The sequence below is a fragment of the Malurus melanocephalus genome, unplaced genomic scaffold (genome assembly GCF_030028575.1).
Source record: "Malurus melanocephalus ecotype Western Australia unplaced genomic scaffold, MMel_1.1 scaffold_160, whole genome shotgun sequence".
NCBI classification, from domain to species: domain Eukaryota; kingdom Metazoa; phylum Chordata; class Aves; order Passeriformes; family Maluridae; genus Malurus; species Malurus melanocephalus.
In genome coordinates this window covers 1,401,930-1,428,052 of record NW_026623392.1, presented here as the reverse complement: position 1 = coordinate 1,428,052, position 26,123 = coordinate 1,401,930, and the positions used below count along the sequence as shown (strand labels likewise).

The 26,123-nt window shown below is 39.9% G+C and overlaps 1 protein-coding gene across 5 annotated transcripts in view; it reads right to left on the bottom strand.

Moving 5' to 3' along the window:
* The window catches only part of TJP1 (tight junction protein 1), a 66,589-nt gene extending 40,480 nt beyond the window's left edge, over positions 1 to 26,109 (bottom strand). For 3 of the 5 annotated variants that reach the window (XM_057371877.1, XM_057371878.1, XM_057371880.1), the window contains exons 1-2: positions 25,775 to 26,109; positions 14 to 70 (exon numbers count right to left, since the gene is read on the bottom strand). In XM_057371877.1, coding sequence (XP_057227860.1) covers positions 14 to 70; positions 25,775 to 25,807 — 90 coding nt within the window. In that variant the 5' untranslated portion in view covers positions 25,808 to 26,109. The remainder of the gene's footprint in view (positions 1 to 13; positions 71 to 25,774) is intronic. The other 2 variants (XM_057371882.1, XM_057371881.1) reach the window with 2 other exon arrangements.
* Between the last annotated feature and the right edge of the window lie 14 nt (positions 26,110 to 26,123).

Genomic DNA, 26,123 nt, shown 5'->3' with positions numbered 1-26,123 from the left:
TGTATGAACTTACCCTGTGAAGAGTCACTGTGTGTTGTTCCCATATAGCTGTTTCTTCCATTGTTGTGCTCTAAGGAAAAAAAAACCCAAAGATTAGACTCTACTTTCAATGTGTGTATAATACCACAAACAGAAACTTACTCTCAAAAGTAATATTAATATTCATCTAGAATAGCTACAGAAGAAGTTAGCCTGGCTCATTCATGACACATTTCCTGCCTTTATATGTCACATGTGAACTTCCTGTACTCCTGTCCAAGGGGAAGGAGGGAAGAATAGGCAAAACAGATTACAGAGCTTGAAGTTATAAAGACTTTTCAGGGGAAGGACTACCAACAGCATTTGTGATGGCTCTCTTGGTTGCTCATTAAGCTGGCAGTARATGTAGCCAGTCCAATCAGTTGTGTTTATATTCTAACATTTATACTCATGTTCTCCTTTTGCTTGTTCTAACTGTATGCAGATTACCACTAATTCATGAACACTCTACAGATTACAACACCTGTGCTACTGTATAATGCACACAGGTCACTTTTAATGGACTGCAGTTTAGTGCAGGCTAATTATTTCAGTCAACAGTAGCACTGCAGAAATTACAAGGTCCTCTCTAAGGTAACTAGATTAAAGAGTAACATTATRACAATATTGACATACCTGCATTTCTGCTTAAAAGAGCACTACTTAGTGTGCCACGACAAGCAAACATTTTGGAAAAGGGAAAAAAGCAGGAGGGAGAAAAACCATGGGGAGGCCCAAGGCCTGGAAACAAGCAGGAAGGCAGCAGGAAATGCATAGTGAATATCCTGCTGCTACATTTTCTACCTTTCCAGTGYGACTGTCCAATGTTTTGCTCCATACCTGCCCCTCTCATAAGCATGCAATCCACTAATTAAAGAAGAGCATCAGAACACATCTCTGCAACATGGGGTTGCTGGTTTTTAAAAAAATCTACTTTGCTCTCAATTTGTTTCAGTTACAGTAATTCAGTCACTACAGCAAAAAGTACTCCCAATTTTTAACCCAGTCCYGCATCACAGGGAACAGCAGTAGGAGTGCTTACTCTCACAAACAATACCTCTGAAAACTTCACCCAATTTCAGAACATTAGAATTTGCAACTAGGTTCAAAAAGTGAGTTCTTCTCACGATGCCAAAAAGCTCTGTATTTTCCCTCTGCATTTTGTACTTGAATTTCAAGGGTCAGGATGTGCCCATTACTGCTCATTTCTCTTTCAGGGTTCACTTCTCTTGAAAGTGCTGTTGTGATGTATTTGGGATGCATTTCATTCAAGCAGCTGTAATTCTCCTTAATTCAGTACCAAATGCTGCTCCTTTGCATTACAAGTTGATTCAACTCTACCCCAGAATAAGATTATTTCCCTCCAGCTTTTTAAACCCAGACGAAATATATATTAAAACAGCAACAATTTACACACACAAAGCCATCTCTGAAACAAAACAGAATGTTTTGCTTGCTAAACGGTCAAGGAATACTGATTTTCTTCCTTATTTCTGATGTTCTCATTCTGTCTTAGTTTTGGCAAGAGCTTCTCAGGCTAAACATCTCATCATCAACAAGTGAAGAATTATCTCTGCAAATAAATTTCTAAAGCAAAAAGTTCCCAGTAGCTCCTTATCAGAAGTAAGTGCAACAGGAAGCCAAAATAGGACTGTAAAAGTTGTAATTCACATTATAATTGCAATAGGCTACCTCATTTCTACCTGCAATTATCAAGAGTTAACCAGCCTGGCTCATTTCCTACGCTCTGGCAGCGCTCTGCAGGTACAGCCCTGCACAGCACACAGGCCCCCTCACCCAGCACAGTGTCAGCTCCTTGGTCACAAGGAGCCTGATTTCCATGAGTCCTGGTGCCTCACTGCTGGAGCTCGGTACACAGGGCACAGTGCAAACAMCACCAACTTGCTCTGGATGTGGCACGAACTGATAAAACCCAGTTTAACCAGCTCAGCACTGCTCCCACTGCAGCTGGGAGAACTGGCAGACCCAGAGCTGGAGCAGGGCAAGATAACAAAAACGCCTAAGACGTGACTAAGAAAAACAAAAATTACCCATGTAACATGGTTCTGAGAACTCTGAGAAGATTCACTATGTCACAAAAAAACCCCAAGACAAATGTGGAAAAAAAATAATAAATCAACCCCACAAACTCACCAGCTTTTCTAAACCTGGACAGGCACTCACTGCTCAGTCAGATTGAAGCTGCCATTTTTAATGCCTTTCTCCTTTCTGCAGAAGCTCAGTCTTTCCACTTAGYTCTCCATTTTTTTGCTCACACTATCACAATCACCTTCCCTAGATTTTACTAATACATCCATTTCAAATGCACAAGACTTTGAAACATCAAAGATCCATTAGTTACACAGCAAAGCAAGTAATGTTATTTTCATTCTTTCTGCATGCACAAACAGTCCAATCACAGTGAAAACAGTTCMAAGGCACTCTGAGGTGAGTCTTGGCTTTGACATCAACTGCTTAGTGAGCTCCTGATCTGTAAGAACTATTCACTCACAAAAAAACCAAGGGAAGTTTGAAGAAGATGTGTGAAGGTACTCACACCACTTAGCACTGACAATTGAGGCAGAAGAATGAGCCTGTGCTGCCATCAGCTGAGGTCCCTGCTGTGATGCTGCTCTTAGACCATAAAAGTGTTCTATTTTTCATGCTATCCACCACTAAAATTTAGTGGAAATCAAGGTGACTCAGCAGGAACTGAGAAATACATAGAGCCTAACACCCAGAAATTAGCAATACAGGAGAATACTAATGCCCCAGTCTAGCTTTATAATAATTTAACAGAGACCCTTTAATACCTTTGAAATGCAAGTGGGCAATTTTCAAACTCCTATATTACCAATGGCTCCCTACATCACATAATCATATAATTGTTTAAGGCTGGAAGGAACCTCTGGAGATCATCCAGTCCAAACCCCCTGCCAACCTGATGGTGACACAGGAATGTGTCCAGGTGGGTTCAGAATGTCTCCAGAGAGGGAGACTCCATGACCACCCTGGGCAGCTCTTCCAGAGCTCTGCCACCTTCCATGAAAAGAAGCTCTTCCTCATGCTGAGGTGAAACTTCTGGTGTTTCAGTTTATGGCCATTGCTCCTCGTCCTGTCACTGGGCACCACTGAAAAGTCTGGTGGCATCCTCTTGGCACCGTCTTGGATATATTTATATGCATTAATGAGATCCCCTCTCAGCCTTTTATTCTCCAGACTAAACAGGCTATTTTTCCTCATAAGAAATGCTCCAGACCCTTCATCACCTTTGTGGCCTCCATGTACCCTCTCCAGCAGCTCCTTGTCTTTCTGGTACTGAGGAGGCCAGAACTGAGCACATTTATAAAAAATAAAAAGAATAGAAAGAATGATGGTATCGTGACTTCACGGATTTATTTTATGCTTTTGCTTTATTAAAATGAAATATTTCCTTAAGCTCATCTTGAACACCTCTATGTAGGCAATTAGTATACCCAGCTCTGTATATGGCAAGTGGATGTGTTTGTGGGTTGGGTTTTTTATGATTATTTAAAGGATAAGGTCATACATGAAGTTGCAATTCATCAACATGGAAGTTATGAAAATTATCACTTGTTCAGAAACTTGGAAACATCAAATCTTGTTCTACTCTTTCATCCTTAGAATTTCCCTGAGAAATAAACACATCTAAGTAAACATCTTTCCAGAAAGTTCCCTTCATGGGTTCATAAGGGGCCTTCAACAACAAACATTTTTTTGTTTTCCTTCTCAACATATTTCTTTCCTTCTTCTCAAGGGCTGGGTTTTTTTTTCTCTTTCTTTTCCTCATACAACTTCTACTTTCACACATGTATCTGGGTGGGTGTGCACATACATACATTTGCTTTTCTTTCAAGCACCCTGAATGGCAAAAACCAACCCAACAAAACATGGGCTACCAAAATGCACGATGCACTCATGCTGTAAACAGCATTGCTCAGTTTACCTGTACTGCAGGTGGAAAAGCTGCTGCCAGCAGCAGCACTGAAGCCACCCACAAGCTTGAGAAGACAGTTCCAGTTCACATCTGGAAAGCTTCAAACAACAGCCACAGAAATTAGTATTTTAACTTAAAATAATGCAAGTTTCCCAAGGGGAGGTTTCTTGCAGATTAACACTTTTTAGATTTCTACACTTCAGCCCAGACTAAGACCAGAGCTCCTACACATTCTTGAAATCCAAGCCAGAATAGTTTCCTGCTGCTTCTTTCCAAGTCTAGGGAGACTTACTAGAGGAATTATTGTTCCCTTTTTAACTCAACTGCTTTTCATAAGAAGTGAACGATGTTCTGAATGACAAGAATTGTTTCCTCATTTGTGATCAAATTTTGACACGTGAGTTTTCAACTGTCTTATATATTAGTTAAATTTMAAAGTAATTTTCTATAAATAAACGTAAGTGTTAAATATCTACAGCTACCATCCACTTCCACAATTCCTCACTAAGGACAATGAGATTATTACATTTTCAGAGAAAATAATATCTCTCAATCTAAAACAGATGAGGAACCTACTGTGGGAAGCACAAAGTTGCTCTCTAGTTTTGCAGATCAGCATGGACAGCTGTCCTACAGATAATAAAATGAAGCAGCTACTTCTGCTACCCCAGGGGGCATATTGCTCCTGTTCTCCACAGAACAGAGAGGAGAGGAAAGGTACCTGACAGCTCTGTGCTCTCRCAGCTGCAGCAAGCAAACCACAGCAAGTGAATGGGCAGATCACAAACTCAACCAKGGAAAGAACAGCAGCTTTGCTTCAAGCTTGCAGTCTCATGTTGTGTACGCCGTGCTTACAATAAAATGCTCATGTCAAAAACATTCCTATTTGTCCTGAAAAAATCACAACAACTGTGACATAGTATTCTTATGCAAGACACAAAAAAAGAGAAGGAAGAACTGGTAAGGTGCTGTACCAAAAAAGGAAAAAAATGCTATATTTACTCTCTCTGTACTATACAATACTATGTTCCATATAGTATTATCTATAATAAAATATTTAGAGTGAGAGTCCCCCTTCAGAAGGACACACCAGACATACATATGCCTCACCCATCTTGCTGCACTTCTATTTGGCTTCTAAAATTAATTTTCCATTATTCTTGRGGAAGTCCAGTTCAGCAGTAGGATGCTACTGAACTTCCAAGTTCTAATGGTTAAATGCAGAATCGATACATTTTTATTGCATTTTGGGAACAAGAATTAAAGTGCGTATCAGAACAATTAGAATTTGCAAATGTTACAAGAATTTCTGCAGTTTGTTAGGTATCTAGGGGGTGATATTTACCACTGACTTAAAAAGCCAACATAATCAAAGTCAATATCGAAAACACACAGCTTCCTGAGGAAGTACAGAAATGAAAACAGAATCTTCCTCAGCCAGCCCAGGGCAAGGAATGAAGAGGTCATTTCCCTACACACTGCACATTCTTTCAGCACTCAGCTGCAGCACCATGTTGCTTCCAACACCAACCAGGATGACTCCCTACAGATACTCACCTTTGTCCTTGCCTAGTCAAACTACAGCCACCTTAAATTCCAACAGATTCCCTCCAATTGTCTTATCATAAAAGCCTTCAGCTGACTGGGGGCAGGGGACCCATTTTTTAACAGTTGTTCCCCTGCAATTAGTGCAATGAGGTCAGAATCCCATTATCTGACTGATTTTATCAACTGAAAGGAGAGCTTTGTCTTACATAGTTTAACACATCCACAATGCAGCACAGCCTCTCTACAGGGAACCTTAGAGCTSCTTGAGGTATTTCAAACACTGGCAKCCAGCTCCCGAGTGTAGGCAGTGAGGAGAGGAGAGCACCAAGGCAGGGGCACCTCAGCAAACTGCACATTGCCACCCCCAGCCCTGCTAGCCCTGTCCTACACCCTGCAAACAGCCTGTCTCTGACTTTTATACTTGATCATCACTCTTTCCAAGGAGCACTGTTTCCCTGAACACATTTTTGAGAAAAGACTCAAGCGAGATCAGRCAGAGGAGCTCAGGGACTGCCACAGAGACAAACAACATGCACCTGATGCTATGTGATTACCCCTTTTACACAGAAGGGCTAAATGGAGAAGAAAACACCCACTAAAGGAYTCTCTTGAGATTGCATAAAAAGATTTCACAGAATCACTGAAGCTGAGAAGCYAGTCTTTAGTCTCGCCTTCTGTCTCACTGACATCAACAATCTATTGAAACAGAAATAATAACCTTATTCTCTGAAGCAGACGTACTAACCACCTAAAAGTATAGCAGTGTTCATTGCAATTTTTTTTCCATTTGATATACTGYATGGGTTCCAAACTCTAGTCAAGAGTTCCATTCCTCCCAAACATTCACCTATATTAAACAGTCCACCTCACGAAAAGTCTGTATGAGGAAAACCACTGTTAAAGCTGCTCTTCAGATGACAGTGAGCAATCCAAATTAGAAAAAAATACAGAATTTTCAACACTGCATGTCAATAAAAGGAACTTACTTTGATTTAGATCRTTCTGGAAGTACGAAGACTCTACTACAATAGTACACATCAACAGTTTGAACAATACAAGTCACATTTACATCATGAAGAACAACTTTAAGAAAAACTAAGACTAAATCTACACATATACACTTTCACAGTAACTGGGTTGTTGAACCATTCCACTCAATTTTCCCTATGCTTCCAAAACCACATGCCACTCTGCAAGACACTACCTACTAAACACAATTTCCGCTGCTGGGCACTGCTCTCTCCAAGCTGAGRAAGTAGCTCAGTATTTAACTCACCACATCCATGTAATACCCATCTTGTTTGGCATGATTGACTTTTCCAGAATGGCCTCTCAAGTCCAAGCTTCACACACCACAGAGAATCATAAAAAACTTTCTACTGGTGCTACTGCTGCTCAATGCAAAACATGTTAGACCTATCTTCCAAAATGTCCCAATCAAGAACAGTATGCACAAATTTGGAGGGATGGTACATTTTAGTTAAATAATTAAGTACTGGATTACAGATCCAGTTAAATCTGAGTATTTATAGAAGTGTTTATGACACAGGCCTAGTAAATCACATTATCCATGAAAGGCAGAAGGCTGACACTTAGGCATAAAACAAAGCAACACAAAGTGAAAGACCCACATGCAGACACACCTCAAATGATCTCAGGTCAAGTTACTTCAGATAAAGAATACACTCCAACACCCTGGTAACAGTATCAGCCAGCAGCTAAGCAAAGCTTACTAGCTTCTGATGCTAAGGCATGGGAAAACTATGCTGGAGTGTTTGGGATCCTTGTCTGTTTTGCTTCTTTCCATTTTGCTTTCCAGCTGGCAGTGAAACCACGTAGGAACACAAACTCCAAAGTGCTGGCAATAGAGTTTCACAGATCACTACTCCAGGCCAGTATGCTAGCAAATATAGCAAAATCACACAGAACAAAGAGGCTAAAAAAGCAAAGTGGTAAGCCACATTTCTGCCCTCAGCAAGGGAAGCTGCCCCAGAGAAGCATGGGTAAAGCAGAAGCAAAGGACAAGTTAAGTCTTCTCCACCATACTGTCCTAGGTCAGTATTATTAGGACCTAAAGATTCTGAATTTAGAGTATAAATTTTAACATGCAATTGAAAGGATTTATCCTTTCATTATTTACCACAAATTTGATTTTTTCTGTAATTTCAAAACCAAGATCTTTGAGGAGCTCATGTAATATTTCAATTGTTTAAATCTTGGGATGCAACTTGAAAARCAATTATTTTATTGCAAGTACTGCTTAAGCAGCACAAGCTACTCTCCTRTTAGTTTCCATTCCCCAAAATATCCCCTCCCTCATATCTTGTGCAAGTGTAGCACACATTTATGTGGTCAATGTTACTGATCCCCTAGTTCATCTCAACTGCAACAACAGCAGCTGCTCCTAGCACAGTTCSTAAGGCAGTCCTGGGAAGGTAAAAGTTCAAACTACAGCCTCCACTGAGGTAAAATATCCCCTTACAGAAGTGCAGCAGTGGAGCTCACAAGTGCACACAGCTGGGAGCAGYCTCACAGCACTGACACAGCTTACARCAGCAATTCCTTCACATGCTACCTGCCTGCTGGGTTTGTTTGAAAACCACAGTGGTGGCCAAATGGTGGTGCAGACTTCCCAGGAAGGCCATGGAATATCATCTTTGGAGGTGCTCAGAATTCACCTGCACAAGATCCTGGACAACCTACTGAATCTGACCCTGCTGTGAGAATGGGGCTAGACTAGATGGTCTCTAGAGCTCTGATGAGCTCTAGATGATCTGACCTCATTGTTCTGCAATTATTCTATAAATCTGATTTAGTGAGAACTGCTTTAAGCACAGACTTGGACTAGCTGATCCCTAGAGTCGCTTCCAACCTTAATTACTCTGTGATTCTACGTAAGTCACAGCACATTTCCAGCACATTTCCGAAAAAATCCAATCATCCAACTGCAGACACATCCTCCATTTCTACTCTAACACACAACTCGGCATTAGTGTTTTACCACTCATAAAGAACACCAGCTGGAGTTATTCCAATTTGGTTTTTCCCTTGGGGGAGGAGAAGAGCACAGTATCAGTATCAAAGAAAGCAAAATGATACTGCATTAGCTTTATATAACAAGCATAAATCAGTCTTATGGATACATAGACTACATAAGACTATGGCTTTTCATTTAAAAAACAYGCAAGTAAAAGATATGTTCACCAAGAAATTACCAACATGAATACARATATCAAAGCAGCAAACAAAGCATTCCAGAATTCACCTGAAGACAGAACGCCTCTTACCTTGCTTTTAATCAAGACAATCACAACTTAGTTACCAAGCACTCCACCATATAAATTTTAGATCATTGTACTCTGAAGAGCTGTCAAATGAGTGSCTCAGGATAGGCAACAGGGTGCCACTAAGACAGAGCTGGGCTGATTTTCCAAGATACCACTCAGAGCTTACATGCATGAACAAATGTTTAAGAGTCTTGCATTACAATTCTGGTTTCAGGTGCACAATAGTGGCCTTGACATCTTCCATTTTTTCATTAAAAGAGTAGCCTACATCGGTTAATTTCTCTTTAAAATTCGAGGGGGGGGTGGAGTTGCTTGTTTTGTTTTTGCTTTTTACAGCCCACATAGCCTCCGCAAAACTACACAATCTATAGATAATTTACCAAATTCTTCTACATTTATGATTTGAAATTAGAGTGTTCTGAACAAACACACACTATTTTGCCTCATAGAAGCAGTTGACAACTACTTTTGTAATAGCAGGATTAGGGGGTGGGAGTGTGTTTCCCTCGTATTTTACACCTTGAATCTCAGTATGAAGAAATATGCCAGGGCAGTAAGATCCTGCCCTGCTTGTAGGTACAAAACTTCTTCCTCTGAATCTCAGTAAACCACTCTCAGTAAGAAATTTCAGGTTAAGTGTCCTTCCCTACCCCCAACAACCACACACCCAGATGGCATCTTCCCACCCTCAACTTGGGTAACTGTCAGTTAAGAAGATTCAATTTTAGCAGTCACATGGCTGCTAAAGCATCTTCAGAACACAGTACAACCCTGAGCTCACATAACATTCACACATTCAAAGAAAATAAGTCTGAAATCGAGGATAAAGAAATACAGGAATTCAAAGAGGAAGAGATGGTGRATGCAAGTCTTACAGCTCCTTGAAAAAGAGTAACTACTTGGGTTAGAAAGTTGTTAGTGACTTTGGAGTAAAGAGACAACGGTAACAAACAGTTTGATTTWAAAAGCACTTTACAGGAAACACAGCAGGCTTCTGTTTCATTTTCAAGTACAGTGCTTCTGAGTTGAGAGAGGAAGAGAAACAAGTCCAAGAAATCACTGGAAGAGAATRAGAACTAGAGCAGCATTGCCATACCTCCCTGGCAAGAGATGAACATGAGGACAACAAACACCACCACAGCATTCAAAGGGCTTATTCAGCTATCTGCCAGCTAAACATTCCCAAACTTTATCAGGCAAGGGTGAAAAGTGGCAAACACCTCATTCTTCCTCAGCAAAAAGGTCTAKCCCCATCCTATTAACACCCAGCTTCCATATCACTTCATGAAATGGATTTTCTTATTTTTTGAAAACATGCATTGAAAAAGTATCTGTTTAAGCAGGCCTAATCTACTTTGAGAGACASTTGTGAATTGTCAGTCTCTCCAGGCTTATATGCACATCAGGATTTTCCTGCTGAAAAAATGCTTTCTAAAGCTAACACATTAATGATTAGTAASTGCTACAGAAAAAAAATAGTATGCTACAATCGTCCTTGTAGTCAATCTCAAAACTGAGTAACATAGCTCTGACAGAACTCAAAACCAGGTAGTAAGTTGAAGATATAAAAAGAAAAAAAACACTAAGATATATTAGTCTGTAAAACCAGTACTTAAATTCTGAACAATATAGCGCAGGAGAAGAGATGAGGGAAAGAGCCTTTGCCTTTTTATACCAAGTTGTTGCATTGCATTCAGCAGCCCACAGACATGCAGGTGAACTCGCAAGGAGCATCCTCCTAGAGCTCAGCCAATATCTTCATTTCCATTGGTCCTTTAGACCCTTTTTGTTAGTGTCTATGTAATATAAATTAAACTTACCCACTACTACTAGAAAAATATCAAAGTGATTGTGACGGTTCAGTTTTCAAGGAATGGTGAAAAGGGGCGAATGGGGTCTAAGAAACAGGAATTCAGTTATTGTGTGAACCACCTGAACAGGTGTCCTATGCCASAACAAAGGCAAGGCACAGCAGCCAGGAGACCTGCAACAAAGTGTGCTGTCAGAAGGAGTACAGAATCGAGTATCTCCTTAAAACAGCACCTTGAGGCCACTGCTTGACAATACAAAGGGTTAAGGAGCAGCAAAAGCTGGAGGCTACTTTCATTCTCACAGAGAATCTCCCTCATTTGCAAAGCTGCTCTSAACTGAAAGAAGGAATCAGCCTGGTTTTCTCGGGGTGGAAAATGAGCAGCCAAGAAGAGGAGTAGCAAAATAAAAGCAGGAAACTTCTCAGTGGGTTATTCATTGACCAAGAATGTAGAAACACTGCCCATATAACAACATACATACATGCAGACACTTTGATAACCCTCGATGCTGCTTTCATGGGTAACACAATTGTTTGTTCACAGCCAGTTACAGAGTGAGTTTTTTTAAAACTCTTAATCCTGGTTATACTATCAGATTTTTGCAAACTATGGATGTTTCATTTCAGAAGGCAAAAAAAGCCTCATTTTTACCACAGGAAGACTTACAAACACCTACAAATTTTTCTACCTTCCAATTTATTAATATTTTCTTTTTTTTTTTTTTTTAAGTGACCCATTCCCTTCTCTTCAAGAACCAAGGCCACTAAAAAGCACAAGAGAAAATAACAGCAGCTCCAGAAGAATCAGCAACCAAGAAGAACCAGTAAGACATGTCCACACTTTTTTCTCTTTCCTTAAAAGGACAGGCAGCAGCAACAAGGATGACCCTGCTGCCCGAAACTTCATTTCAATCATAACTCTTCATCTTCTTGAGGAGAAGCAACGAGACCAGCTCCAATGGAGAGCCAAGACTGGACAAGAGGCACTAAAAGCAAACCCGAGATACTGCCCTGCACCATTAGCTGCCCTGATCACAATTCTCTTCTTTCATTTACTACTGGCAGCAATCCCAACACTGCCTGCCACTATACCAGTGGTTCACAGACTTCTTCAGAAAAGCTAGATACAAACCACTAGACATTAACTTAGAAAAGCAAGCACTTTCAAAAAAAAAAGCATGTTCTTGATTTTTTGAGGTTGGATTTTGTCTTTTGCAGACTGCATCCCTTCCCCCACTCCAAACAGCCSAATCCCTATGAAGCCCAGACTGAAGAATTACCCCAGCCATTTCTCATTCACTGAGTCAGGAGCCAACACCCAGTCTCCTTCCTTGCCCTCATGAAGCAGGGCACAAGAGACATTGGCTACAGTCATTGGGAAAAAATGACAGAGTAATTACTGCACAAGAGGCTGTACACAGGCTCCACCTAGCTCTGTAGGTATTCAGATCTACAGAACCATCACATCGTTTCCTATCCCATATTCCTATCTACAGACAGAGAGCTAGGATTTCTTTCTTTCCTCTTTGCACATCACAGTGGAGGAATGGGACAAGGGAATTCGCTGACATGCTCAAGAACAATAATTGTTGACCAGATCACAACTTCGTAGCAGCAAATTGCCTTATGCATACCATGCAAAACAYCACACTTCAAAAGCCATTCTTCTCATGAATATCCATTTGGTAGACTTTCAATTATTTCCACCACTGTAGGTGAAATAACACTGAATTTTACATAAAACCTAGTATGCAAATTTAGAAAGCTTTAATTAYCTAAAATTACAATCTTTCAGAACAAATACCTTCAAGGCCTTTCTTTTGCAGCTTCAACTTGACCTTCTACTTCCCAAACTAAATTTTAAGGTGATAAAAAGCCCAAGCATACCAAAAAACACAATCCCATCAAACAGAAAAAAAAGAACCACACCCAGAAAGTCAAAGGTTAACCTTAAAWATGGTCACAAAGGTTAACCTTAAAAATGGTCACAAAAATGGTTTTGTATTTCATCAACAATTAAAATTAACTCATTTCAGTGGAACAAACTGCCTCACCAGCAGCTTTAACCACATGACACTCTAACTTCTATTCCCACAATTTCAACAACATCAACGATACAAGATTTATATTTATATTCTTGACCAAAACTGCATCATGTCCATTCTAGAATGYACATTCCCAAGCATGCAAGAAAACTATGTGGGCAGAAATGATCAAGGCTATTTCAAAATATGCATTGTGCTTCCATAGAACTGCATCCTCTATCTACCTGGAACTGTATTTRAAAACAGAGTTGGCAAACCCAAAGACAACAGTTGGCAAATGGCTCCATTTTAAAAGTTGTTCTGATTATATTTCACATTWAAAACTGCAAGAAGGAAAAACTGCAAAACTATAACCTGACATTCCAGTTTGCAACTTGGAAACCCACTCAAGGTTACATGGCCTTTACCTCACCCCTGGATTACACCAGCACTCAGTGTGCTACAAAAAGCAGCTCTATTGAACTTCAACATTCTGAATGTAATAAATTCTAAGAAAATAACAAAAARGTTACAGACCAGGGGAAATAACTAGTGTAGAAGTTTAAGTCTTGCCCCATCTGCTGCCTTAGGTTTCACATTCTAAAGCAATTTAAAACTTTAATTGACAAAAGAGAACAAATTCATCTCAAGAGTGACAAAGTTCAAAAAGAAGCAAGGAAGAAAGGTAAGAGAAATCCCACTTAACTGTGAATTTCATCTCCGCAAGTATTTGATGACACTGCTGTGCATGAACTCAAATCTGTTCCACAAAAAAAAAAAAGGAAATCAACAGCAGAAGGGCTYCCATACTTTTGCCCTACTTGAGTCAGCACCTTGACTCTTGAGGGGGAAGATGCACATCAGAACAGTGTCATTTCATTTCAGGGCTAAACATAACTTTTTTCAAGAGCAGAACTTCACTTGTAGCACAGTCTTGCTCTTGGATGTTCCTCACCAGCAGCACTCCAATCATCGGGTGTATATWGGCGTCTGCAAGTAAAGGATGCAAAGGCCCATTTTGTGACAATACGGGSCTTGGATAAATCATCAACGTAGCAATGTATTTTTGGGATTGCTTCATGACCTTTTTTTAAGGAACTAAGTTATTACAAGGCGATACAGGAAAAAAAAAGTCCTTAAAAACTCCTTTCCCATTTCACTTTGCTCTACRTCTTGCAACTACAGAGTAAACTAAGGATTTGACCTGCCCAATCCTGACAAACTGAACACATTAAGGTTCCATGAGCATGTACCAATTAGCAGTTTGCACGCAYTATTTATCATACTGGTGACATTTTYCCTTGACAATGCTCTGTTAAGTCAGGAGTCAGTGCTCCCAAGCCATGTTTACCCTCAGAAGATCAAAGACAACACATGCTTTACCATAACAATAGTGCAGATTATCGATGCACATACTTAACAGACTCCAATATTGAGACCAATGGCAGCGTAATGTCACACAAGAGTAAAGTTTCTGTAGGGTATAGCTTTTCTCCCCAAACTGAAGCAAAGGCTGTTGGTAAAGCATTACATACAGAATACATGAACATCATTATTTCAGATAACAGCCCCACCTACCTACATATAACACATCATTGCATCTGTACAATTAAATGTAAATATCAGTATTACTTCTAAATAATTTTCAAAAGCAGCATTTTAGGTTCTCTCTATTTTTAGGATACAATACAAGCATCTTTTCAGTTTGGTTTTTCTTTTGCTACTGCTATTAGCACTGGACACACACTTTTTACAAGATTAAATCTGAGCTTCTCATGTAAGCAAGTAGTAAGCATCAMAACACACAAAGAATTGTAGTATCTGAAGTCTGCACTTGGAACTTMGCCTAAACAAGCCTGACAGAATGGCAAAGGTAAATTGCAAAGCATTGTTACTTTTTAGGGTCTCACTTTACATCTGAGAGGCTCTTTTCCTTATCACCAAAACAATTCGTCTACTCCAGTGCAAGTTAGAACATTAAGCCTAATCCATTTATACCAGTCCACAAAAACATCATCCAACATGACCAAAAGTAATGCTCTTATTTGAATCAATGTCCGTYAATTTCATTGACTTGTTTTCAATATTGAGAAAAGCAAGAAGAAAGTTTACACACTACAAGCACTCACTAAAAAAAAAAAATAAAAATTGAGGTATTACAGAAAGCTATAAATAAGCTACCCCAGTAAATACTGGCTGAAGTTTGACAATAATCACAAATGTCTGACAATGAGAATCTAGACACACCAGCACGGTAACACCAAAAGCTTTCTGTTGGCAAGTTGAACAGAAGGAGAACATCAGGCATTTCTAGAACTGCCTTTACAGTTTAACTATTGGTGATCTCCATGTCTGTACAGGCCTGAAGAGCTACCTTTACTGTCAGTCCCAAGTACCTAATACTGAGACAGATCACAAATTATTTTCTATAGCAGTCTGTTGGGTACCTGTTASAAACATGGAAACAAAAAATGTATTTTGTCCAAGTAGACAGTTGTTTTGCACAGATAAGACACATCAAGCAAAGAGTCCCAAACTAATCACTACACAAATGTAGTAGTGGATGCAATGGCTTCAATTCAACTTGGAAATAAATTAACTATGCAGTAACTCAAGCAGAGCCAGACCTATGAGAAACTGCTCTCTCTTGGTCATCATCATTTCATCAAGATTGATCCCCAATTGCAYGCCAAGCTATGGTGAAGATGAGAAGCACGTAGAGTATTTCAGAAGAGAAATTCTGAACACAAAGACTAAAAATAGAAGTCGATACATAATTACTGAGAGATGCTACCCATCAAATCTACCTCTTAGCAAGTATTTCCCATCTGTGCTTAATAGGCAGATGTCTTTTTCATTTACTCAGCACATTTTTGAAATGGAAAAGTATGAATGACATTCTAGTTGTTTATCCAACCAGCTGGAGAAGAAACTGGCTAAGCACTTGGTTAACAGCTGAAAAGCATCTGTGATTTTGGTGAATTACCTGCTTATTCTAGGTTACAGCTACACTTCATTCAACTGTCGCCCAAAAAAAAAAACTATCAAGTTACCTGTTAACAAGAATAAGATATTGGGCAAGAAGGCAACTGAGTTATCTGCAAACCTGCAAATTCAGCTAACCACAGCTATTTCAAAGGAATATCTCCCTAAATGAGTAAGAAACCACAAGAGTTTAGCTTTAGAACACCAGACAAATCTGCTTGATGAGTCAGTTCAATGCAAAAACCTATCAGGAGACCACAGCTTGGAGAGAAACCATTCAATCCAGAGCATTCTTTGGAAAAACAATCCTAAAGACTAAATGAGGATAAAAAAAGAGTGAAAAGGTGCATCAGAAAGATGAGATGTGAAACAGTAGTTCCAGCAAAGACAGCTGTAGTACAATTTTATCATTAAAGCCTGAATTGAACAGCAAAACAAGCCTTWTTGCCAGAATGCTTTCAAAGCCTATTATTTTAATATTGGTGCCTTTCTAATGATGCAATTCTAGTGATTTAAAAGAGAAAATTAAGTACAGTAATAATATCTAAATCTGTACCTCCTGTATCAATGTATTGATTCAGTTGCATCTTTTCCACTTATTTTTGTAGGTTCACCTTCAGAAGTAATTTTATCTGAATTTTAATCCTTCCCAAGATACTATAATATTATTAACACATGTAAGTAAAGCATCCTTTTTGCCTCACTGTGCCATTGAAGTTGAGCCAGATTTACACRTGTGGAACTGAGCTGTGGAAAATCTTTTCTTCTACGAAAGTTAAGGTGCAACTACAAAGTACATACAAAAATATATACAAAATCCAAATATTTTTGTCCATGTGGTTAAATAAAATAGCACAAGTACAGACTTTACACCCCAATTCAGTCACTACCTGATCTAACAACTACTAATAAAACTAAACAAAAATAAACACAGTAAASGAAAAATTGAGTTAGCACAATTTTTTATTCATGTTTAGTCCTGCATCTAATACTGAAGAAGGTACGGGCATAGTTACCACGTATTATGCTCATTAAGCTTCAGATGCTAAAAGGAAACATTTGTCAAATTCTTCTCATTCTTCACACCAATTCAAGAAAAGATATTCCAGCTCAAACTATACAATATATGCTACATTGCAGTAAACTACTTTCCACTGTATTCATCATCAATAAAGGACCATTGTTTTTTTAATCCCTTCCCTCCCCTGCTCTGCCTGGTCACACACACTTTCTTCTCCCTAATCCACCCACTCTTTAAAGCCACCACATAAACTTTCCAAGGCTGCTTGTTTGCAGCAGCTCTGAATAAACCACGCAAACCAAATCTCTGACACACACGACTATTTTTGAAGTGAAAATTAACACAAATACAATCTAAATGGAGAGAAGTCAACAATYGGGCCCAGATAAGAACTGTGTGTGTAGTCAGCAGGGAAGATGTGTTGTTATAGAAAACGGGGGCTAAAAGCATGGAATGAGAGCTGGCTTTGTTCACAGGCAGTAGCYTAAGTGCCTATCAGTCAGCAAAAGCATTTTTAAAACAGCTGCATCAAAGCTTTCTGCAAGTTAGTCAGCATGTGACAGGCCAGCACATTACAACAGTGCCACAGCAATCTCTGCATAATAGGAGTGCTCGGAGTGACCTGAAAGGTCAGTGTTTTCAAGCATTCCAGTAATCTGTAAATTGCCTTGGCTTATCGCTTGGAAGCAACATTACATTGCTTGAAGGGCTAGGACAGTAAAGACACATTTTAGGCATTATGTTTTGGTCAGCTACCTGATGGTAGTATGTTTTGGTCATACTAACCTCTACACTTTAAGCATATCCAGGAAACATAGAATAATATTCAGATTTTAAAATGGAACAAAAAAACATTGAAGTCTGCTCTTCTGATAGAGGGGAAACTATTTAGAAAGTTTTGTAACACTCTCTATATGAAGTAGAAATATCTGTAGTAGTTTATGAAGYAGAAATATCTTTGAGGGACTCTTTATTTCCAAACAAGTTTCCCAAAATGCTTAAAGTTACTTCCTATAAAACTAATTTTTAAATACAGCAARACTGCAACTACTACTGAGTAAATTAAAGGGTCCTGTCCTGGAAGTTAAAAGGTGGAGCAAGCAAAATGCAATTTTCATAGTAAGGGTTTAGGCCCAGTTGAAAAACAGTACTTTCTATCAGAGAAAAGAAAAATTATTTTTGCCAGTTATAAACATCCCAAGCAATTCACTCACTGATTTAAAAGGTGTCCTCATAATGCACAAAGAAAAAAAACAAACATCATCAGTGGTCATCTTAAAGGAGAAATTCTCTCAGTATTGCTCTTGCTATTGCTTACACACCTTCCCAAGGAAGAGACATCTACTGATTGCAAATAAACACAACGAGCAAGAAAACCTTTTATGTTAGCACTGGTATTTAAACAATTTGAATGACAGATCCCCTCATTTGAAACTCAGCACTTTTCCAGGCAGTTCTAGGGTGGATTTACCATTGAACTACCAACAATAAACAAACCACAATAAACTACATGAGCATTGGAAAAAATAACCCTAGAGAATGCTTCCACAGCACTGTATCTGATTCAGATGAAACCCATTCTTCATTTAAGCCATCAACACTGTTTCTATAAACCTGTATACCTTGTACTTCCTAGCTAAATGCTCTCTGTTTTAGGAATATTAATCCACTCTACATTATCCACAGAGAGAAAACCCAATCAAAATGCCAGTGCATTTAGTTCTCTCATATGAGATTATCCCCCAGGAATTTCCATTCTTACACAGCTGGGTTATTAACAGAGAGGTTTATCCTGTATGCAATGGCCAAACACTTTTCACAACTTAATTTCAATTTTGAAGGAAACACAAGTTCTTTTGTCAGAAAGCCATGCCTTCAAGATCTTACTACCCACTGGAAAAAATTATTTCAGTCAGTCCAGGTTCACAGAAAAAGCCTGTACCTTTGTCACCTAACACTGTGCTGAGAAACTAATTCATGTGGACAAATGCATGGGTGAATGAGCATTTCCAAATCCAAATAACATGTAGGAACAATGCTGGGTTGAGTGACATGAAAAAGTTTTTAAACAAGCATCCTGTGATGAAAGGGTTAACGTGATCTGGCCTTCTCCCAGATTTAATTCTGGGGAAGCCAGTCATCCAAAATAAACATGAATTACGTATTTATTACAAGTCTTTGAATTTGTTCAGATAAACAATAACTGACAGTTAGCCCCAGGTACCATCCTGATTCCATGCAAATTACAACTAACTGATTAATTGATACCATATTGCCAAAGTGCAACGCAAAGTTACTTCTAGAGTTTACAGACATTGCAACTGTTACTTTCTATTAAAACCACTGAATCTACAGATTACATAATTTACAACTTTTATATTTTCAGTGAAGCTGAAGGCACCTGTGTACATATTCTTCACTTTGKTTTTTAATTTTTTTTTTAATTTATTTTTWAAAAGCCTTTAARTATGTTTTTATATACCTTTTATAGCAACATGTGCCAGGTCAGTCCCTAGTCAGCCATGTCACCACTGTTGTRATTTAAGTAACAGAAAAACTGACATCATTGTTCAAATTTCACAATCTGTCCTGTTTCATTATGCTACTGCTCCTAGTTATAATATAAGGTTATTACTTTCTTTTAATTAACAAAAAAAATTGAGCAGTGTCTCCTCAGCCACAAGTTACTTCTTTGTAATTTTTGTGTTACTGAATTGCTGGTGAATATAACCAAGTCATTAATGCTGCTGCAAGAGCACCCTGGCTGCCTAAAGAAAGAGACCCAACACTCTTTGCAGGAAAGGGCAGTGGATGTTATTTCAGCCTCACAGAGCCATGTCCAAAAGCCTGACCATATGTTCTGGAGTGTATTAACAAGTCTCTATGCACCTTGCTCATTCTATGTCCCATCTGGATGCATCCTAAGAAACAGTCACCAGCCCAGAGTGTAAATAGCTGGAACAGGTCCATTTAATATTTACAAGAAAAATTTTAAGCTGGATACAGAGAAGGGGGCCATCTGTTAAAGTGATTGCTGACGCAGTGGGGCAGAGGGGAAGACACTGTTACTGGACCCCATTCAAACCAGGCAAGGAACTGCCTCTACATTCCCAAAGGATCACAAGTTGAAAACTAATTACTGCCTTTTTAGGAGGGGTGGGGGAATATTTTATAATTGCTTCCTAAGAAGAAGTCAAATGTAGAAGGCAGTTGAGAGGAAGACAGAAGGYTGCTCCGCAGTGCAGTACTTACTGGGAAAAGCCTTGGGAACTACAAATCAAACAAACTGCCTACTTTTGCTCAATTTCTATTTTCAGCACATCAGTASTTTGTATATGTGGGGGTGGGGAGACAAAAAGGCTATCAGAACCATACCAAATTCTGTTGTTGCTTCCTCTGCTATGAGAAGTTGACCACACACTTTATGATGAGTTATGCAGGCCAAAAAGGTCACAGTACATTTGCCCACTTCTTCTAAGAATGTGAACYTCTCCAACACAACACTCCCTACTGCTATCATCTTACTGAATTTAGGCTGCCCTCCCCCACCACAAAAGGGAAGAACATCTGTTTATAATGGATTAGGAAACAAGAATCCTATTAGAGATTACCAAATACTCTTGAGAAAATAAATACTTTTTTAATGTACAGCCAATATTTAAATTTTTAGCACCAACAATATAGGCAATTTTTCCAAGTGTCTAAATAAATCCTGATGAGTAAATGCAGCAAAGAACTCTTAAGAGCTACTGAAGATTCTGCAGAGTCAGGAATAGCAAATGTAAGCCAAGTGCTCAGTCCTGCACACAATGGGCTGGTTAATCAACCCTGTAGTAGCCCACCTATATAACTCCAACAGTCCACAGAGTCTGCAGCTTAAGTAGTTGTCTAAGAGTACACCACAGCAGGAAAATCCCATGGAYAACCAAGCAGACACCATTGTCCCTGAACAAGTCATCACACTTGTGGCCTCAACAGCACTTGTTACTCTGCAGCCTCCAAGGATCCACATTGGACCTTAAATATTCAGCTGAACATGCCCCACCATTTTCTCAGATCYTTCACTCAAGCATGTCACAGCCCCCTGAAACAAGAACACCCCTCCTAATTATTACTGTACAGCACATATTTGAATAATCTCTCCCTAAAAACAGCATCATTTTAAGACAAGACAATGTTTTCATTTCAGGACTTTTTGGACTCCACATAAATACACTGCAAAGAATCATGGAATGCATTTTAAGACTTYCCTACGGCTGTTTGCTTAATCAGTACATTCAGTGAAGAAGTCATTAGCAATATATTTGCCTGAAAAAACACTGGGTATAGTTTGATATTATTTTTTGTTGTATTTATACCATGAAAACAAGGAAATATTTATGAGGATATAACTGACCAATGACTTTCTTAACCCATTAAAAAAAACAATAAAAGCATTTGTTTCAAATACTATCCCTTAACTCAAACTGACACCTAGAATTGGACAGTGTTACAAACCAAATATTGGGACTATTAATTTTGACATGGACATGGCTTTACTCCCCCACACTGTGACTAATCAGATTTTCCCCCACCACTCCAATGCATASACAAGACATGGCCTTTCCTCCAGGTATAGAGGACACAAGAAAACAGAYRAGAGGATCCTATTTCACACTGAAAGCTTACTGGCAAACAAAATGGGTGAACACCTCAGTCCTTGGTGAAAACTTCAACTTTCATACAAAGCTTTTGGATGAGTGCTTTGACCTGAGATGGACAATACTTTTGCATATCRTTTTAAGTAATAAACCCAACATATYTAGCACAATTCAGAGCTTGAGTAGTTGACTAGTTACAGTTCTGTTTCCAACTCACAACCATATGCTGACTACTTAAAACCATGTATTTTCAGAAGTACCCAAAAGTTTTGACAACAAAACAACTTTGATGACAAAGCAGACATATAAGCTCAATAACCACTCTTGACTTCGAGCACAAATTCAAAACACCATGTTTTGAGGTTTTTTTGCACATATAGAAGCCCAGTATCTATTGTCACAGAATATAAGTAGTAGCACAATATGTTAAAACACCTATGACGTACAATAACCAGTTTCTAGATGTTTTCCCTGACACAAAGGGTAGCTAGCTGGTCACTGATAAGGTCTTACTGATTTTCCACTCTGCAAAGGTGGAGTCAGTTGCCAGGCACAGCCAGATTTCAAGCTCTGTTTACAYTACAGTCATCTTCATGCTGAACGTTGAACCAGAAGCAAACTCCAGAATATACTTCATAATGACCTACGGAGYGTGGAGCTTGCAGCTCTTCTCACACTGCAGCCAAAGTCATTTTTCAGTCACTGAAAAATGCACCTGAAGTATCATCTGGTAGTTGAAGTTACTGACAGTCGTAATTCAAGAAAATCCAAGCCCGAAATACAAATTGATATAATTTCTTCTTCAAAAAAAAAAACCTACCAGAACATTAAAATTAGCGTTTCCTAAGGTCCAAATAGTTCACCCTGGTAAAAAAAAAAAAACAAACCAAACAAACAAAACGCCCTGAAAAGCTTTTAAATAGTAAATGTGGATTGTTGTGAATCCCTGAGCCTTTTTGAATGCAGAACCTGAGTTCTGGAGACAACTTATGGAAACACCATTAAAATTAAATGGAGTCATTTTAAAGGCTCTTCTTTTCCATACAGAAGGTAGATTTTAGGTTAGACTGAATTCTCGGTTACTTTTCCATATACGTTTTCTGGGTATTTATTTATTTGTTGTTACAACTGAATAATCTCRTGAGCAACTGAAGAACTGTTACAGTGCTCATATACAGACTTAGATGGGAAAAACAAAATACTGCACCAAACATAGCTATCTCACAGACTGCATTAAAAACTCTTTTAAAATGTTTGTTTCTTGTAGAGCACATATGTACAGGTACATTGGTGTTTTCAAGTAAGATTGTGGGTACAAGGATAACCCACACTTAGGAAAACCACAGATCATACCCTCTAAAGCAGAAAACCAAKGAGTCCTTGACATCAGTATGTCTTGAACCATTAACACAGTCATGTTCTCAACTTCTGATTCAAGGGGTAGTTAACAGACACATGCCTGGAGCTAGAAAGCCAGTTAGAATAACCAAAATTCAATTAATTACAGGACTGAGATGAAGAGTACTTCACAGTCTTTCATGTATGTATTTAAAAATACAAGGAAATCTCCAGAACTCAGGTTCTGCATTCAAAAAGACTCAGGGATTCAATGAGTCCTGTCCCCACATTTACAATTTAAAAGCTTTTCAGGGTGTTTTGTTTGGTTGGTTTTTTTTTTTACCAGGGTGAACTATATTTGAATCACTAACTTAAAGGAAGAGAGAAAGTTTACATCCCATCATCAAGTCCCTAACACAGTCATTCCCACAGCATCCATCAGTACTGTTCAAAAAGACATCAGAAGAGGTTAGGCCCCTTAAATTTTGCAGTAATAGCCACAACCATATTAAACTGTGAGCAAGACTTCACTTCTCCACCRTTTTCTATTGTATATTACCAACAGCTATAACAAGCATGTAACACCTTAATAAAACCACATTCTTTTACAGCACAGCAGGAAAAACGCTAAGTAATCAAAACTGAAGGGCAGTGAAACTGTTTGTTAGAGACTGTTGATAATAGGGCGTAACACAATCAATCACAGCAGCCAAGATTCTCTCATGTACAAATAGGAATTATTCAGCTAATCAAAAATAATTTTTTTCTTTTTCTTTTTAAGTTTTGTCTAATCAAGTGTGCCAAGGTAACTGTGGACATGGACACAAAGCTCAGAAGTATATTAAATAACTATTGAGAGAAAACAATTTACAGAGGCTTTTTAAATGCACTCCAATCCCAAAACYGAGAAACCAGATATGATGTTCAAAGGGGTAACTAAAGAAAACAAGATCTGAAATGTGAATATAGAAATTCCCCAATATTCTACTATTCCCAGATTATTTTTTAATCTCCCTCTCTATAACTATTAAAACTACATGGAGTGGCCCAGGAACTAATGGCTGAAGTACAATTAACACTATCCATCTACTGAAAGCACCTCTGTTTTGACAAGGAAACTCATATGAATTGTATGCATCAGGTTCTAGTCTCTAAAGACATTCCTGTGATCAAGACAGAAAGGTAGGAAATAATTTTGATAAAAAGCTATCACAGACTMATTTACACTGACAGTCACAGAATTTACAAAAGGATTTTTTTTGCCGAGAAAGGTAGGCTTTCTCAAATATGCAACTTCCATAAATATGAAAGCATACCAGTGAAGAGTTAAACCCCAGTGAGACTATATTTTGCAACATTCTTAAATCAACATACCTTTCAATATAATTAGTTTGGCTCATACTGTATACATACATACAAGCTCCAAAGGCCAATGTGATATGACCACGAGCAGGAGTTTCAAGTAACTCCTATGGCAAGACACAACTTTCAATTAACACCAGTCTGTACACCAGTCTACAGCCAAAACATACACTTTCTGTACACTCCTGTAACTTTAAATACACTTCCATATTTAAAAACAGAAAAAGTTTTCACGACAGTACATGCATRAGTGGAAGGCATCTCCATAGCCTCACAAAACAATTGTATTTTAAGAGAGCATTTTGAAGTAGAAATTAGATTTTTATACCCCCACTTTACACCAATAAAACCTGCAAAATTTAAGTTGGTGACATTTCTTACAATCCCTCATATTGCAAAATTCTAACGCAACACTATTCAAAATAACATCCACCTTCAACTCCTATTTATTAATATAAATCCATTTGAAAATGGCTAAAAAAGTGTRTTTTATCTGTCTCTATAGCTAGGTGATACCACCAGTGTGAAATACTACCCAAAATAAGTTATTCTTCCAACAAAAAATGTTTATTGTTGAAATGTGTGCGGGTATATTTTAAAATGTAGTACAATACTCTGGAAGCATACTTAGAAAGAGGCATGGAACTTAGTAGTCAACACTGGCTTTTAAGTTTTTAAAATYCCATTCCAGAAGCTGAGGTTGCCTTGAACACACCTAGAAAGTGAGACTTTGGAGTCGGTACCAGCCAAGAGTATCTTACCACTATAGTACGTTTGTTACTTAGTATCTCAAGTACCGAAGTTTTTCGGTAGTATTTCAGTAAGGTATACATTTTACTTTAGCCTGTAGAATATCACTTCTGAGTAAGTGCATACCAGCAAGTGACATCAGACCGAAACYACATAGTTTCACTCGAAAGCAAACACCACTAAGCTCAGCTCCGGCAGCACCAGCTAACACGGGAACTTGTCGCGCTGAAGCCACAGCAACTACTCAAGCGCCACAAGCTAAAAATTAGTTCGAAATTCAAATTCAAACTAGTTTCAAGGCAAACCTTTAATTTTGCGCGAAGGAGAAATAACCTGTTGAGCATTCCTAACTCCACCTCTCACCCTCGGGGACGCTCGGCATTACTCACCGCCGCGCAGTGCCGGGGGAGGTCCGCACCGTGCACCTGCACCGGCAACACCTACGGATCAGGTGGAGGACCGGCACAAGTTTCTGACGGATTACTGCCGCCCCAAAGCTGTTTACCGTATGTCAGCAACAATCATSCCCGACTGATTCAGCGGCCACAGAAAAAATCCTGCACTACTGGACTCTCCCGGTTCAACCTTTCCTAATTGTCACCCAGCTCCAGCCTGGAACAAAAGAGCACGGCCAGCGCACCGGCGGGAGCGCGGGGGCTTCTCCCGGGGGCAGGGCCCGGCTCCGCAGCCGTCCCGCCCCGGGGCCCGGGGCCCGCACATGCAACAGGTGGGCGGCCGGGCGGGGACCGCGGTGGGGGGTGCGGTAGGGCCCGGGCCGGGGGCTGCGGGCCACCTGCGGCCCCTCCCGGGAAGCGGGGAAAGGCTCTGCGGGGAACGCTGCCGGGAGGCTCCGGCCCGCTTCATCCACCTTCTCGGTCCGCGCTAGCCCYGGCCCTCAGCACGGGCGGGGGTAAAGCCGCGGCCGCCGCGGTGCGAGCTCGGCGGCACCATGGGAAAACCGCGCCGGGGGTGCCGGGGGTACCGCGGGATCGCAGCGGGCACGGARCGCGGCCGCCCCGGAGCCGAGCCTTACCTTGGTGGAAGCCGCCGCAGCCCTGGCAGACATTTTGTTTCCTTCTCTCCCCCGGAGCCGGGCGAGCGTGTGCGCGCCTGCAACTCCTCAGGCCGGGGGAGAGAAACTCGGCGCCGCCACCCGCGCCTCACGCAGCCGCCCGAATAAACATCCCAGGGCGCGGGGGGGAGGAGGAAGAGGAGAACGGCAGGGAAGGGGCGGAGACGAGGGAGGAGGGAGAGAGGAAGAAAGAGGAAGGGGAGCGTTGGCTCAAGTTTGATAAAAGTGCGGTCTCTCTCCCGCGGCGCCTGGCACGCCGGGGCCCGGTTCCACCGCCGACGGCGCGGAGCGCGGGAGCGGCCGCGCTGCC